General features: G+C 49.7%; 1 protein-coding gene across 1 annotated transcript in view; it reads left to right on the top strand.

Moving 5' to 3' along the window:
- The window catches only part of pygl (phosphorylase, glycogen, liver), a 32,969-nt gene that overhangs the window by 7,314 nt on the left and 7,460 nt on the right, over positions 1–18,195 (top strand). The window contains exons 4-15 of the mRNA XM_055862531.1: positions 4,905–5,008; positions 9,200–9,331; positions 11,029–11,140; positions 11,656–11,738; positions 12,531–12,668; positions 12,756–12,848; positions 13,003–13,149; positions 14,380–14,543; positions 14,784–14,898; positions 15,011–15,112; positions 15,666–15,813; positions 16,336–16,394. Of these exons, the coding sequence (XP_055718506.1) occupies positions 4,905–5,008; positions 9,200–9,331; positions 11,029–11,140; positions 11,656–11,738; positions 12,531–12,668; positions 12,756–12,848; positions 13,003–13,149; positions 14,380–14,543; positions 14,784–14,898; positions 15,011–15,112; positions 15,666–15,813; positions 16,336–16,394 (1,397 nt within the window). The remainder of the gene's footprint in view (positions 1–4,904; positions 5,009–9,199; positions 9,332–11,028; positions 11,141–11,655; positions 11,739–12,530; positions 12,669–12,755; positions 12,849–13,002; positions 13,150–14,379; positions 14,544–14,783; positions 14,899–15,010; positions 15,113–15,665; positions 15,814–16,335; positions 16,395–18,195) is intronic.

Below are 18,195 nucleotides of genomic sequence, written 5' to 3'. Positions count from 1 at the left end.
GCTGTCCGCCCCACCACCACTAAGAGGCTGTATTCCCCACCACCACCACTAGGAGGCTGTCTACCCCAACACCACCACTAGGAGGCTGTCCGCCCCACCACCTCCAACACCACCTCTAGGAGTCTGTCCTCCCCACCACCACCTCCACCACCACTAGGAGGCTGTCCTCCCCACCACCACTAGGAGGCTGTCCTCCCCACCACCACTAGGAGGCTGTCCTCCCCACCACCACCTCCACTAGGAGGCTGTCCTCCCCACCACCACCACCACTAGGAGGCTGTCCACCCCACCACCACCTCCACTAGGAGGCTGTCCTCCCCACCACCACCTCCACTAGGAGGCTGTCCTCCCCACCACCACCACCACTAGGAGGCTGTCCACCCCACCACCACCTCCACTAGGAGGCTGTCCACCCCACCACCACCACCACTAGGAGGCTGTCCTCCCCACCACCACCACCACTAGGAGGCTGTCCTCCCCACCACCACTAGGAGGCTGTCCACCCCACCACCTCCACCACTAGGAGGCTGTCCTCCCCACCACCACCGCTAGGAGGCTGTCCTCCCCACCACCACCACCACCACTAGGAGGCTGTCCGCCTCACCACCACCTCCACCACTAGGAGGCTGTCCGCCTCACCACCACCTCCACCACTAGGAGGCTGTCCGCCCCACCACCTCCACCACCACTAGGAGGCTGTCCGCCCCACCACCTCCACCACCACTAGGAGGCTGTCCGCCCCACCACCACCACCACCACTAGGAGGCTGTCCGCCCCACCACCACCACCACCACTAGGAGGCTGTCCGCCCCACCACCACCACCACTAGGAGGCTGTCCGCCCCACCACCACCACCACCACTAGGAGGCTGTCCGCCCCACCACCACCACCACCACTAGGAGGCTGTCCGCCCCACCACCACCACCACTAGGAGGCTGTCCGCCCCACCACCACCACTAGGAGGCTGTCCGCCCCACCACCACCACTAGGAGGCTGTCCGCCCCACCACCTCCAACACCACCTCTAGGAGTCTGTCCTCCCCACCACCACCTCCACCACCACTAGGAGGCTGTCCTCCCCACCACCACCATCACCACCACTAGGAGTCTGCCCTCCCCACCACCACCATCACCACGAGGAGGCTGTCCTCCCCACCACCACCTCCACTAGGAGGCTGTCCTCCCCACCACCACCGCCACTAGGAGTCTGTCCGCCCCACCACCACCACCACCACTAGGAGGCTGTCCGCCCCACCACCACTAAGAGGCTGTATTCCCCACCACCACCACTAGGAGGCTGTCTACCCCAACACCACCACTAGGAGGCTGTCCGCCCCACCACCTCCAACACCACCTCTAGGAGTCTGTCCTCCCCACCACCACCTCCACCACCACTAGGAGGCTGTCCTCCCCACCACCACCATCACCACCACTAGGAGTCTGCCCTCCCCACCACCACCATCACCACGAGGAGGCTGTCCTCCCCACCACCACCTCCACTAGGAGGCTGTCCTCCCCACCACCACCTCCACTAGGAGGCTGTCCGCCCCACCACCACTAGGAGGCTGTCTACCCCAACACCACCACTAGGAGGCTGTCCGCCCCACCACCTCCAACACCACCTCTAGGAGTCTGTCCTCCCCACCACCACCTCCACCACCACTAGGAGGCTGTCCTCCCCACCACCACTAGGAGGCTGTCCTCCCCACCACCACTAGGAGGCTGTCCTCCCCACCACCACTAGGAGGCTGTCCTCCCCACCACCACTAGGAGGCTGTCCTCCCCACCACCACTAGGAGGCTGTCCTCCCCACCACCACCTCCACTAGGAGGCTGTCCTCCCCACCACCACCACCACTAGGAGGCTGTCCACCCCACCACCACCTCCACTAGGAGGCTGTCCACCCCACCACCACCACCACTAGGAGGCTGTCCTCCCCACCACCACCACCACTAGGAGGCTGTCCTCCCCACCACCACTAGGAGGCTGTCCACCCCACCACCTCCACCACTAGGAGGCTGTCCTCCCCACCACCACCGCTAGGAGGCTGTCCTCCCCACCACCACCACCACCACTAGGAGGCTGTCCGCCTCACCACCACCTCCACCACTAGGAGGCTGTCCGCCTCACCACCACCTCCACCACTAGGAGGCTGTCCGCCCCACCACCTCCACCACCACTAGGAGGCTGTCCGCCCCACCACCTCCACCACCACTAGGAGGCTGTCCGCCCCACCACCACCACCACCACTAGGAGGCTGTCCGCCCCACCACCACCACCACCACTAGGAGGCTGTCCGCCCCACCACCACCACCACTAGGAGGCTGTCCGCCCCACCACCACCACCACCACTAGGAGGCTGTCCGCCCCACCACCACCACCACCACTAGGAGGCTGTCCGCCCCACCACCACCACCACTAGGAGGCTGTCCGCCCCACCACCACCACTAGGAGGCTGTCCGCCCCACCACCACCACCACCACTAGGAGGCTGTCCGCCCCACCACCACCACCACTAGGAGGCTGTCCGCCCCACCACCACCACTAGGAGGCTGTCCGCCCCACCACCACCACTAGGAGGCTGTCCGCCCCACCACCTCCACCACCACCACTAGGAGGCTGTCCGCCCCACCACCACCACTAGGAGGCTGTCCGCCCCACCACCTCCACCACTAGGAGGCTGTCCGCCCCACCACCTCCACCACTAGGAGGCTGTCCGCCCCACCACCTCCACCACCACCACTAGGAGGCTGTCCGCCCCACCACCACCACTAGGAGGCTGTCCGCCCCACCACCACCACTAGGAGGCTTCTCCGCCCCACCACCTCCACCACTAGGAGGCTGTCCGCCCCACCACCTCCACCACCACCACTAGGAGGCTGTCCGCCCCACCACCACCACTAGGAGGCTGTCCGCCCCACCACCTCCACCTCCACCACTAGGAGGCTGTCCGCCCCACCACCACCACCACCACTAGGAGGCTGTCCGCCCCACCACCTCCACCACCACTAGGAGGCTGTCCGCCCCACCACCTCCACCACCACTAGGAGGCTGTCCGCCCCACCACCTCCACCACCACTAGGAGGCTGTCCGCCCCACCTCCTCCACCACCACTAGGAGGCTGTCCGCCCCACCTCCTCCACCACCACTAGGAGGCTGTCCGCCCCACCTCCTCCACCACCACTAGGAGGCTGTCCTCCATCACAGACAGACTTCATTATACTTGTCTTATTGTTTGTTGTAGTTTTTCAAATGGAAACCGACATTCATGCATTTATACACGATCACAATATCTTAGCCCCAAACAAAGCAGTGGCAACCTTCCCCTAGCCTGGTTAAACCCACCGAAACACTACGCTCACCACTGAACATAGCCTGGCTAAGCCAGACTGAATGCTATCCTCCTCCATAGGAATATGACATATGATAAGAAGACTACCATAAGCACTTATCCCGTACTACACCGTACTTCCCCGTACTACACCATACTTCCCCGTACTACACCATACTACCCCATACTACCCCATACTACCCCATACTACACCATACTACCCCGTACTACACCATACTACACCATACTACACCATACTACACCATACTACACCATACTACCCCGTACTACACCATACTTCCCCGTACTACACCATACTACACCATACTACACCATACTACACCATACTACACCATACTACCCCGTACTACACCATACTACACCATACTACCCCGTACTACCCCGTACTACCCCATACTACACCATACTACACCATACTACACCATACTACACCATACTACACCGTACTACACCATACTTCACCGTACTTCACCGTACTACACCGTACTACACCGTACTACCCCATACTACCCCATACTACACCGTACTTCACCGTACTACACCATACTACACCATACTACACCGTACAACACCATACTACCACATACTACCACATACTACACCATACTACACCATACTACACCGTACTACACCGCACTACACCGCACTACCGCATACTACCCCATACTACACCGTACTATACCGTACAACACCATACTACACCGTACTACACCGCACTACCGCATACTACCCCATACTACACCATACTACACCATACTACACCATACTACACCGTACTACACCATACTACACCATACTACACCATACTACACCATACTACACCATACTACACCATACTACACCATACTACACCATACTACACCGCACTACACCGCACTACCGCATACTACCCCATACTACACCGTACTATACCGTACAACACCATACTACACCATACTACACCGTACTACACCATACTACACCGTACTACCCCGTACTACACCATACTACACCATACTACCCCATACGTCACCATACGTCACCATACTACCCCATACTACACCATACTACCCCGTACTACACCATACTACACCGTACTACACCATACTACACCATACTACACCGTACTACCCCGTACTACACCATACTACACCATACTACACCGTACTACCCCGTACTACCCCGTACTACACCATACTACCCCGTACTACACCATACTACACCGTACTACCCCGTACTACCCCGTACTACACCATACTACCCCGTACTACCCCGTACTACCCCGTACTACCCCGTACTACCCCATACTACACCATACTACACCATACTACACCGTACTATACCGTACTATACCGTACTACACCGTACTACACCGTACTACACCGTACTACACCATACTACACCATACGTCACCATACTACACCATACTACACCATACTACACCATACGTCACCATACTACACCATACTTCACCATACAGTTTGTCTTAACATCCACTGTATCTGTATCCTTCATCCAATAAACGTAGAGTTTCTAATGAACATTTACACGATTGTTTCCTGTGTGTATATATAGCTTGTTTCCTGGACTCGATGGCTACCCTGGGTCTGGCAGCGTACGGTTACGGCATCCGTTATGAATATGGAATCTTCAATCAGAAGATCAAGGAAGGTTGGCAGGTGATAACCACGACACTTCACTGCATAAATCTACTGCATTTTAAAAGGGGCAATCTGGGATTGCTACATCCATTTTTGCTACATCCAGTTCCAACAGTATTGGGACAGTAGTGACCCATTTATTGTTGTTTTGGCTCTGTACTCCTGCACTTTGCATTTTAAATTATATAATAAAGTGCAGACTGGCAGCTTTAATTTGAGGTTATTGTCATCCATATCTGGTGAAACGATTTTTATAAATTACAGCACTTTGTTGTACATTCAACATGTGTATTCAAGTAGTTAAAAGTATGTTATTTGGTCCCATATTCCTAGCATGCAATGATTTACATCAAGCTTGTGACTCTACAAACCTGTTAGATTCATTTGCTGTTTGTTTTGGTTGTGTTTCAGATTATTATGTGCCCAATAGAAATTAACGGTAAATAATGTATGGTGTCATTTTGGAGTCACTTTTTATTGTAAATAAGAATAGAATATGTTTCAAAACACTTCTACATTAATGTGGATGCTAACACAATTACAGATAATCCTGAATGAATCATGAAATAACGATGAGTGAGACGCACACATATCATACATGTCAATCTTTCACCTTTTCAATAACGGGTGGTTAGCATTTTTTTTTGGGGGGGGGGGGGTATGATAAGATTTAATTCTTTGCAGTACACTATAATTTCTAAAACACTTTGTGATGTACAGTACAGGTTGCGTGCCTCTTCACTTCAGTCAATGAATAAGCAGTACAATCTAGTTCCAGCGTTCAAAACTACATTGCACTGCAAACACACAGGCCAAATTCTAGAAGGTACTGTAGGTCATTATCAGAGTCTAACGAAGGGCAACAACACAATAGCTTTCTCAACCTCTGAGCCAACCACCGGCTGGCGCAACAGGCACTGCCTTCGTCCAAAATGCCACCCTATTCCCTACGTAGTGCACTACTTTTGACTAGGGATCATGGGGGGGGGGCTGTGGTGAAAAGTAGTGCACTATATAGGGAATAGGGTGCCGTTTGGGACACAGGCATTGTTACACTACGGCAACAGAGAAAAAGAGGCAGTTGGCTGCAACTTCCATTCCTGTTAATGATTGGCCAACACTGCATAGCTGGGTTCAAAAACTATTCTAAATCATTTAAAATACTTTATCTGTGTTTGATTGAGCCTGTCTGGTGCAATGGAATCAATAGAATAGTTGCCAAAGTGCAAAACCCACCCATCTGCCACTCCAGGCAGACTAGAGCAAACGCTAAAAGTATTTTGAAAGATTTCAAATGGTATTTAAACCCAGGTTTAACATTGTGGCGGCCCACTTCCTCTCTCTCCCCACCCAGCCTGGATTCAAATAAGCAGAGCGTGATGATGAGCTGGTTCTTTGAATTAGCTGTGTAGTGCTAAGGCAACAAAAACTAAACGTTCTCCCAGGGTGGGGCCCCAGGACCAAGTTTGAGAAACCCTGCCCTAGAGGGCTGTCTAAATCTTTCTTAATTTAATTATTTTATTCAGCCGGGATAATCCACTCAGTAACACTTGCCTCTTCAAAGAGTTTAGTCTGCAGAGGCTTAACATACACTCAATATGAACTGCCTTCTGTACCTACTACTATATATATATACTACTATAGTCAAATACTATTATACATACTATACTACTACTATAGTATAATGCTACTACGACTATACTATAATGCTACTATAATATAATACTATTATACCTACTATACTACTACGGTTGAAGTCGGGAGTTTACAAACACCTTAGCCAAATACATTTAAACTCAGTTTTTCACAGTTCCTGACATTTAATCCTAGTAGAAATCCCCTGTCTTAGGTCAGTTAGGATCACCACTTGATTTTAAGAATGTGAAATGTCAGAATAATAGTAGAGAATTATTTATTTCAGCTTTAATTTCTTTCATCACATTCCCAGAAGGTCAGAAGTTTACATACACTAAATTAGGATTTGATAGCATTGCCTTTACATTGTTTAACTTGGGTCAAATGTTTCGGGTAGCCTTCCACAAGCTTCCCAATATAAGTTGCATTTTGGCCCATTCCTCCTGACAGAGGTGGTGTAACTGAGTCAGATTTGTAGGCCTCCTTGCTCGCACACACTTTTTCAGTTCTGCCCACAAATTTTCTAAAGGGTTGAGGTCAGGGCTTTGTGATGGCCACTCCAATACCTTGACTTTGTTGTCCTTAAGCCATTTTGCCACAACTTTGGAAGTATGCTTGGGGTCATTGTCCATTTGGAAGACCCATTTGCGACCAAGCTTTAACTTCCTGACTTGAGATGTTGCTTCAATATATCCACATCATTTTCCTCTTTCCTCATGATGCCATCTATTTTGTGAAGTGCACCAGTCCCTCCTGCAGCAAAGCACCCCCACAACATGATGCTGCCACCCCTGTGCTTCACGGTTGGGATGGTGTTCTTTGGCTTGCAAGCCTCCCCCTTTTTCCTCCAAACATAACGATGGTCATTATGGCCAAACAGTTCTATTTTTGTTTCATCAGACCAGAGGACATTTCTCTAAAAAGTACAATGTCCCCATGTGCAGTTCTAAACCATAGTCTGGCTTTTTTATGGTTTTTGAGCAGTGGCTTCTTCCTTGCTGAGCGGCCTTTCAGGTTATGTCGATATAGGACTCGTTTTACTGTGGATATAGATACTTTTGTACCTGTTTCCTCCAGCATCTTCACATGGTCCTTTGCTGTTGTTCTGGGATTGATTTGCACTTTTCGCACCAAAGTACGTTCATCTCTAGGAGACAGAACGCGTCTTCTTCCTGAGCGGTATGAAGGCTGCATGGTCCCATGGTGTTTATACTTGCGTACTATTGTTTGTACAGATCAACATGGTTCCTTCAGGTGTTTGGAAATTGCTCCCAAGGATAAACCAGGTCTACCATTTTTTTCTGAGGTCTTGGCTGATTTCTTTTGATTTTCCCATGATGTCAAGCAAAGAGGCACTGAGAAATACATCCACAGGTACACCTCCAATTGACTCAAATGATGTCAATTAGCCTATCAGAAGCTTCTAAAGCCATGACATAATTTTCTGGAATTTTCCAAGCTGTTTAAAGGCACAGTCAACTTAGTGTATGTAAACTTCTGACCCACTGAAATTGTGATACAGTAAATTATAAATAATCTCTGTAAACGGTTGTTTGAAAAATTACTTGTCATGCACAAAGTAGATGTCCTAACTGACTTGCCAAAACTATAGTTTGTTAACAAGAAATTTGTGGAGTGGTTGAAAAACAAGTTTTAATGACTCCAACCTAAGTGTATGTAAACTTCCGACTTCAACTGAATATTATAATGCTACTATACTAGAATACTACTATACTATAATATACAGTACCAGCCAAAAGTTTGGACACCTACTCATTCAAGAGTTTTTTTTCTTTATTTTTAGTATTTTTACACATTGTAGAATAATAGTGAAGACATCAAAACTATGAAATAACACATGGAATCATGTAGTAACCAAAAAAGTGTTAAGCAAATCAAAATATTTAAAATTTGACATTCTTCAAAGTAGCCACCCTTTGCCTTGATGACAGCTTTGCACAATCTTGGCATTCTCTCAACCAGCTTCATGAGCTAGTCACCTGGAATGCATTTCAATTAACAGGTGTGCCTTAAGTTAATTTGTGGAATTTCTTTCCTTAATGCGTTTGAGCCAATCAGTTGTGATGCGACAAGGTAGGGGTGGTATACAGAAAATAACCCTAATTAGTGAAAGACCAAGTCCATATTATGGCAAGAATGGCTCATATAAGTAAAGAGAAACGACAGTCCATTACTTTAAGACATGAAGGAAAACCCTGGAATGAGTAACTGTGTCCAAACGTTTTGACTGGTACTGTATATACTATACTACTTCTATAATATAATACTGCTACTATAATATAATACTACTATACTACTACTTTGTACTATGAACCATTATGCTCATATCTATTGTTTCATTAGCCTGAGTGCCACTCTGTTTGTGCCATCATGCCAGTGTCTTGACAATGAGCAATGGAGTTGGCAAGATCACAAACAGATCTGGGACCAGGCTATAGGAGAAGACAACAGATCTGGGACCAGGCTATGTTTTCATGGTCATTTTGACTCCTATTGAAGTTTTGCTTGGTCACTCGTCGATTTGCAATTCACTGTTAAATTCCTTGTTCTTAGGTGGAAGAGGCAGATGATTGGCTGCGTCATGGTAACCCCTGGGAGAAGGCCCGCCCTGAGTACATGCTACCGGTGCACTTCTACGGCAGAGTGGAGGAGTCTAAGGAAGGGGCCAGATGGGTGGATACACAGGTATTTAATCATGATGATGATAATAATACATTTAATTAGTAACACACTAATAATACTACTAGCAGTTGCTATGCAATTACTGAAGTTACTACGCAATTACATTGTTACTACACAAGTATAAGAAGACTTATGTTAAGCGTTATTGATATTTACTATGATATAGAAATTAAAAAGTATTACCAATTCTTCCCTTGCCTTGACCCTGTAGGTACAGCATCTCTATGATGTGTTGAGATTAATTAGTTCATTTTAATCTCAATCCTAATTCTTCCCTTTTTATTTTACCTTTATTTAACTAGGCAAGTCAGTTAAAGAACAAATTATTATTTTCAATGACGGCCTAGGAACAGTGGGTTAACTGCCTTGTTCAGGGGCAGAACGACAGATCTGAGAACGACAGACCTTGTCAGCTCGTGGATTCGATCCAGCAACCTTTCAGTTACTAGTCCAACGCTCTAACCACTAGGCTACCTGCCACCTCTACACTCTAACCGCTAGGCTACCTGCCACCTCTACACTCTAACCACTAGGCTACCTGCCGCCTCTACACTCTAACCACTAGGCTACCTGCCACCTCTACACTCTAACCACTAGGCTACCTGCCACCTCTACACTCTTAACCACTAGGCTACCTGCCACCTCTACACTCTAACCACTAGGCTACCTGCCACCTCTACACTCTAACCACTAGGCTACCTGCCGCCTCTACACTCTAACCACTAGGCTACCTGCCGCCTCTACACTCTAACCACTAGGCTACCTGCCACCTCTACACTCTAACCACTAGGCTACCTGCCGCCTCTACACTCTAACCACTAGGCTACCTGCGAACCTCTACACTCTAACCACTAGGCTACCTGCCACCTCTACGCTCTAACCACTAGGCTACCTGCCACCTCTACACTCTAACCACTAGGCTACCCTGCCACCTCTACATTCTAACCGCTAGGCTACCCTGCCACCTCTACACTCTAACCGCTAGGCTACCCTGCCACCTCTACACTCTAACCACTAGGCTACCTGCCATCTCTACACTCTAACCACTAGGCTACCTGCCGCCTCTACACTCTAACCACTAGGCTACCTGCCGCCTCTACACTCTAACCACTAGACTACCTGCCACCTCTACACTCTAACCACTAGGCTACCTGCCACCTCTACACTCTAACCACTAGGCTACCTGCCACCTCTACACTCTAACCACTAGGCTACCTGCCACCTCTACACTCTAACCACTAGGCTACCTGCCGCGTGACCCTGTAGGTACAGCATCTCTATGATGTGTTGAGATTAATTAGTTCATTTTAATCTCAATCCTAATTCTTCCCTTTTTTATTTTACCTTTATTTAACTAGGCAAGTCAGTTAAAGAACAAATTATTATTTTCAATGACAGCCTAGGAACAGTGGGTTAACTGCCTTGTTCAGGGGCAGAACGACAGATCTGAGAACGACAGACCTTGTCAGCTCGTGGATTCGATCCAGCAACCTTTCAGTTACTAGTCCAACGCTCTAACCACTAGGCTACCTGCCACCTCTACACTCTAACCACTAGGCTACCTGCCACCTCTACACTCTAACCACTAGGCTACCTGCCGCGTGACCCTGTAGGTACAGCATCTCTATGATGTGTTGAGATGAATTAGTTCATTTTAATCTCAATCCTAATTCTTCCCATGCCTTGAATGTGTTCCGTAGGTGGTCCTGGCCATGCCCTATGACACGCCCATCCCTGGATACATGAACAACACAGTGAACACCATGAGGCTGTGGTCTGCCAGAGCTCCCAACGACTTCAACCTGAAGGACTGTTAGTGGCGAGGATGATGACTTTACCTTTTTAACCCTGCCTAATCAGAGCTAGCTCTGGTCCAGGGTGTTAGTGCGGATTAACGCCCTGGACCAGAGCTAGCTTGGAGCCTAACTTCAGATGCGAGCACTCAGACTTTATCCCCTATGGGGGAAAAATGAATGGTGGAAAAACGATTGGAACCATTTCCCTTTTTGACTGCTAGGTTTTATGGGTATTATGACTCCTACTGTGGTACCCTATTCAACTCTGACCCTACGAGGTCCGGAGCCTGCTGGTTTTCTGTTCTACCTGATAATAATTGCACCCACCTGGTGTCCCAGGTATAAATCGGTCACTGATTAGAGGGGAACTAACTTGAACTACTTCTGGTAAATTTACTAAACTTCCCAGGTATTCCAGAAATAAGCTGGAAATTCGGAATCCTCCAATCAGGATTTCTGAAAAACAAGGGAATTTTGGAGAAGTTCCTGGTATTTTGCAACCCTATATGTAATTCTATGATCTTTCCTCAGTCAATGTTGGAGATTACATCCAAGCTGTTCTGGACAGGAATCTGGCAGAGAATATTTCTCGTGTCCTCTACCCCAACGATAACGTAAGTTCCACATTGGTCACGTAGGTGTGAGTGCATTTTTGACACGCTGGGATATTTGTAGCCTGGTTCCAGATCTGTTTGTGTTGTTGGCTGTAGAGTCAACTCCTATGGACGTTGGCATAGAATTGACCGCAGGGGTTTAAAAGACAGCGTAAACACATCTGAGGACAGGCTAGTACAGGGTTTCCCAAACTCGGTCCCGGGGCCCCCCCTGGGTGCACATTTTTGGGTTTTGCCCTAGTGTTACACAGCTGATTCAACTAATCATCAAGCTTTGATCATTTAAATCATCTGTGTAGTGTTAGGGCAAAAACCTAAATGTGCACAACTTGGGGTCCCGAGGACTGAGTTTGGGAAATGCTGGGCTAGTGTGTTCCTAACGACTTGATTCCTCTCCTCTTGTGGGGGTTGGAGTTCTTGATTCCTCACCTTCTTCGTTGTTGTAGTTCTTGATTCCGTTCCTTCTTCGTTGTTGTAGTTCTTGATTCCGTTCCTTCTTCATTGTTGTAGTTCTTGATTCCGCTCCTCCTTCATTGTTGTAGTTCTTGATTCCGCTCCTTCTTCATTGTTGTAGTTCTTGATTCCTCACCTTCTTCATTGTTGTAGTTCTTGATTCCTCACCTTCTTCATTGTTGTAGTTCTTGATTCCTCCTCCTTCATTGTTGTAGTTCTTGATTCTTCTCCTCTTGTGGGGGTTGTAGTTCTTGATTCCTCCTCCATTGTTGTAGTTCTTGATTCCTCTCCTTCTTCATTGTTGTAGTTCTTGATTCCTCTCTTTCTTCATTGTTGTAGTTCTTTGAAGGGAAGGAGCTGCGGCTAAAGCAGGAGTACTTTGTGGTGGCGGCCACACTCCAGGATATCATCCGACGCTTCAAGATATCCAAGAAGGGCTCCACCGGCCCGGTGTCTTTCGACAGCTTCCCAGAGAAGGTTACTTATTGATTACCTGTGATCTATTATTGATTTTCTATGTCTGAATCGCAACAAAAAAATATGTTTGGTTGATTGTGTTGACAGGTGGCCATCCAGCTGAATGACACTCATCCTGCGATGGCCATCCCAGAGCTCATGAGGGTCTTTGTGGACGTCGAGAAACTCGACTGGGACACTGTGCGTTAGAGAGAGATTATTATATTGTACATTGTTATTATGATATTAAAGACATTTCTTATGAAAATACAACTAACTTTGGCTAACAGTCATAAGTCCTAATGTGAATGTTCAGGAAATGTTTACTGTATTAGTGGAACCTGTCTCTCCTCAGGCGTGGGCCATCACCAAGCGGACCTTTGCATACACCAACCACACGGTGCTTCCTGAGGCTCTGGAGCGCTGGCCCGTTGGTCTGCTGGAAACCCTGCTGCCCAGGCACCTCCAGATCATCTACAGGATCAACCAGGGACACCTGGACGTACGTATTGTCAATATGTTGATAGTTAAAATGACTTCTCTTAAAATGTGTTCCCCCTTACAAGACTCAAAGACACCGGGGGTCGGTTACCGTAGGTTACCGTAGACACTGGGGGTCGGTTACCGTAGACACTGGGGGTCGGTTACCGTAGACACTGGGGGTCGGTTACCGTAGACACTGGGGGTCGGTTGCCGTAGACACTGGGGGTCGGTTGCCGTAGACACTGGGGGTCGGTTGCCGTAGACACTGGGGGTCGGTTGCCGTAGACACTGGGGGTCGGTTGCCGTAGACACTGGGGGTCGGTTGCCGTAGACACTGGGGGTCGGTTGCCGTAGACACTGGGGGTCGGTTGCCGTAGACACTGGGGGTCGGTTGCCGTAGACACTGGGGGTCGGTTGCCGTAGACACTGGGGGTCGGTTGCCGTAGACACTGGGGGTCGGTTGCCGTAGACACTGGGGGTCGGTTGCCGTAGACACTGGGGGTCGGTTGCCGTAGGCGGCCGTAGACGCCGGGGGTAGGCGGCCGTAGACGCCGGGGGTAGGCGGCCGTAGACGCCGGGGGTAGGCGGCCGTAGACGCCGGGGGTAGGCGGCCGTAGACGCCGGGGGTAGGCGGCCGTAGACGCCGGGGGTAGGCGGCCGTAGACGCCGGGGGTAGGGCGGCCGTAGACGCCGGGGGAAGGGCGGCCGTAGACGCCGGGGGAAGGGCGGCCGTAGACGCCGGGGGAAGGGCGGCCGTAGACGCCGGGGGTAGGGCGGCCGTAGACGCCGGGGGAAGGGCGGCCGTAGACGCCGGGGGAAGGGCGGCCGTAGACGCCGGGGGAAGGGCGGCCGTAGACGCCGGGGGAAGGGCGGCCGTAGACGCCGGGGGTAGGGCGGCCGTAGACGCCGGGGGAAGGGCGGCCGTAGACGCCGGGGGAAGGGCGGCCGTAGACGCCGGGGGAAGGGCGGCCGTAGACGCCGGGGGAAGGGCGGCCGTAGACGCCGGGGGAAGGGCGGCCGTAGACGCCGGGGGAAGGGCGGCCGTAGCGTCTCAATTAGCTCCCTACTCCTCCTCTTGGCCCTAATTCGTCCACGTTTGTTGATGTGTAATATGGAAGTTGTGGTGGAATCCACAGCGGTACCCTGCTTCTACTGTACCTGTCCAGCCTGTTCAGATTTACTACATAGCGTTTAGGAGGGATGTGGAGCAGATTGGGACCAGCTGACTGGTTGAATGTTTCTGCTCCAGGGGATTGGAGCTCTCTTTCCAGGAGACCTGGATAGGATACGCAGGATGTCTCTGATCGAGGAGGACGGAGGCAAGAGGGTCAACATGGCCCATCTGTGCATCGTGGGATCTCACGCCGTCAACGGAGTTGCAGAGATACACTCCAAAATCATCAAGAATGATGTGTAAGATGGGTCTTGTCTAGGTTGTGTTCAGTAGGCACAAAATGGAAGAAAACACTGAAACTGACTTTGAAGTTCTGTCTGTAATTATCCAATCAGAAACGTTTGTTTTTTGTTTTACATTGTAACCGCTTTGAACAGTTTTTCTACTGTGTGCCCGATTGAACACAGCCCTGTCTTCAATCTTCTCTCTCCAATAACTCTTTTTAGATTCTAGAAAATATTTCCTTTTTGTTTTGAAAGGTTCCGAGATTTCAGCGAATTAGAACCGGATAAATTCCAGAACAAGACCAATGGCATCACTCCTAGGCGCTGGCTCCTCCTCTGTAACCCGGGATTGGCTGAGCTAATCGCTGAGGTTTAATTGGCATCTTTATTGACCATTGTCTCTCTTTGACCGTTGCTTTATCTTATTCTGTTTTCTTTCTAATTTGCCATGTCATGTTCATGCACTTTGTCTTTGTTTCTAGGCCATTGGGGAGGAATATGTGAAAGACCTCAGTCAGTTACAGAAGCTCAATGAGCTGGTCAATGATGATGCCTTCATTAGAGATGTCTCTAATGTCAAGCAGGTAAGACTTACCACATCAACCTCCCACTTAATTAGCAACAGATCATAACAGGAAGCAGATCCATCATTAATTAGCAACAGATCATAACATGAAGCAGATCCATCATTAATTAGCAACAGATCATAACAGGAAGCAGATCCATCATTAATTAGCAACAGATCATAACAGGAAGCAGATCCATCATTAATTAGCAACAGATCATAACAGGAAGCAGATCATATTGGTGAGTTCTACTCGTTATATTTACAATAATATTGGCATAAAATGACCCCTATATATATATATATGCCCCATTATATGCCCCGGTTGAATTGTGTCTTTAAATTGTGAACAAAAACATGCCCCAACATAGATATATCTATCCGAATACTGTATGCAACATTCCATTTTGTTCCTTGGTACACAAGGCATGTTGGGGCATGTTTTTGTTCACGATTTTAAAGACACAATTCAACCGCATAAGTAGTTATACTGCATATAAAGTCCTCAAGAATAACACAAGAAAGCTTTTACAAATCATTTCCGTTGTGATCTATGCATTTTGTGTGCACAGGACAACAAGGTAAAGTTTTCCCAGTACCTGGAGAAAGAGTACAAGGTGAACATCGACCCGTCCTCCATGTTCGACGTCCACGTGAAGAGGATTCACGAGTACAAGCGCCAGCTCCTCAACTGCCTTCACATTATCACCATGTACAACCGTACGTCATTCTGAATTTCCTTACCAAGGGACACCCTGTCCCCTATATAGACCACAGCACCCTGTCCCCTATATAGACCACAGCACCCTGTCCCCTATATAGACCACAGCACCCTGTCCCCTATACAGACCACAGCACCCTGTCCCCTATACAGACCACAGCACCCTGTCCCCTAATATAGACCACAGCACCCTGTCCCCTAATATAGACCACAGCACCCTGTCCCCTATACAGACCACAGCACCCTGTCCCCTATACAGACCACTTAAAAATCCTTCTTTAACCTGTCTCTTCCCCTTCATCTACACTGATAGAAGTGGATTTAACAAGTGACATCAATAAGGGATCATAGCTTTCACCAGGATTCACCTTGATTTATAGAATGACATCTGCTTATAAATGATTGTGAAGCTTCTATGTAGGCCTTATAAAGGGTTATTAAGGCTTCATTAAGTCTTTATAATATGTAATACCTTGTTTAAAGTGTGAACAAGTAATATTTTGTTTGTTTGTTTTTCGAAGGCATCAAGAAGAACCCAAAAGCACCTTTTGTTCCCCGGACTGTGATCATTGGTGGTAAGGTATGTATGTGAGTCACTCAACTCAAAACCCATTCCCTGAATAGCCTAGGACTCTTTCTCAATGAGTCTTCCCACGATTCCCCACGATTCCCCACGTACTCTCCCCTCTCATCCTTTTCAAATTAATTGGAAGAGAAGGCTCTAAGGAAGGAACTGTGGATCTTCTCCTCAGATTTGGTTTTGAGAAGGAGGCAAGGAGAGAGAGGGCAGGCAAGGAGAGAGAGGAGGCAAGGAGAGAGGATGAAAGTGCTGTGTCTGAAATAGCACCCTATTCCCTATATAGTGCACTAAGTTTCACCAGAGCCCTATGGACCCCGTGGACCCCCGGTCTGGAGTAGAGCCCCGGTCTGGAGTAGAGCCCCGTGTACCCCCGGTCTGGAGTAGAGCCCCGTGTACCCCCGGTCTGGAGTAGAGCCCCGTGGACCCCCGGTCTGGAGTAGAGCCCCGGTCTGGAGTAGAGCCCCGGTCTGGAGTAGAGCCCCGGTCTGGAGTAGAGCCCCGGTCTGGAGTAGAGCCCCGTGGACCCTGGTCTGAAGTAGAGCCCCGTGGACCCCGGTCTGGAGTAGAGCCCCGGTCTGAAGTAGAGCCCCGTGGACCCTGGTCTGGAGTAGAGCCCCTGGTCTGGAGTAGAGCCCCTGGTCTGGAGTAGAGCCCCTGGTCTGGAGTAGAGCCCCTGGTCTGGAGTAGAGCCCCTGGTCTGGAGTAGAGCCCCTGGTCTGGAGTAGAGCCCCTGGTCTGGAGTAGAGCCCCTGGTCTGGAGTAGAGCCCCTGGTCTGGAGTAGAGCCCCTGGTCTGGAGTAGAGCCCCGTGGACCCCGGTCTGGAGTAGAGCCCCGGTCTGGAGTAGAGCCCTGGTCTGGAGTAGAGCCCCGTGGACCCTGGTCTGGAGTAGAGCCCTGGTCTGGAGTAGAGCCCCGTGGACACCCGGTCTGGAGAAGAGCCCCGGTCTGGAGTAGAGCCCCGTAGAGCCCTGGTCTGGAGTAGAGCCCCGTGGAGCCCCGGTCTGGAGTAGAGCCCCGGTCTGGAGTAGAGCCCCGGTCTGGAGTAGAGCCCCGTGGACCCTGGTCTGGAGTAGAGCCCCGGTCTGGAGTAGAGCCCCGTGGACACCCGGTCTGGAGAAGAGCCCCGGTCTGGAGTAGAGCCCCGTAGAGCCCCGGTCTGGAGTAGAGCCCCGTGGAGCCCCGGTCTGGAGTAGAGCCCCGGTCTGGAGTAGAGCCCCGGTCTGGAGTAGAGCCCCAGTCTGAAGTAGAGCCCTATAAAGGGAAAAAGTTTAGGGTGCCATTTGGGACTCCTAGAGGAGAACAGCTGAGGTGTATAAAGATGGCGGCCCCCATGTACTTACCACACATTCCTGCTTTAGTTCTCCGTATCGTACGTGGCTCTGTGTTACTCTTTCAGATTGTTTATATGGTCAGTAGCAGAGTGTTACTCTTTCAGATTGTTTATATGGTCAGTAGCAGAGTATACGTGATCCCAATTTTAGCTTCAAGACGCCTGCAATTTGTAAAACCCGAAAAAGTAGATTGTGTTGATTTATTGGCACATTTAACCATATCGCAAACCTGTAGTTTTAAAAACTCGACGATAATGCTGAAACAATGACATCATATCCACGCTGTATCACATCCGGCTGTGATTGGGCGGCGTGCTATTGGCCCAGCATCGACCGGGTTTGGCCCGGGGTAGGCCGTCATTGTAAATAAGAATTATAAATATATAAACATATTTCTGAAGTCTTCCATCTTTAGCCACGTTCACCATGCACCGTGCTTCTACACCTGCATTGCTTGCTGCTTGGGGGT

The sequence above is a fragment of the Salvelinus fontinalis genome, chromosome 15 (genome assembly GCF_029448725.1).
Source record: "Salvelinus fontinalis isolate EN_2023a chromosome 15, ASM2944872v1, whole genome shotgun sequence".
Lineage (NCBI taxonomy): Eukaryota > Metazoa > Chordata > Actinopteri > Salmoniformes > Salmonidae > Salvelinus > Salvelinus fontinalis.
The sequence above is the reverse complement of the archived record's forward strand: the minus strand, read 5'-3'. Positions and strand labels throughout refer to the sequence as shown.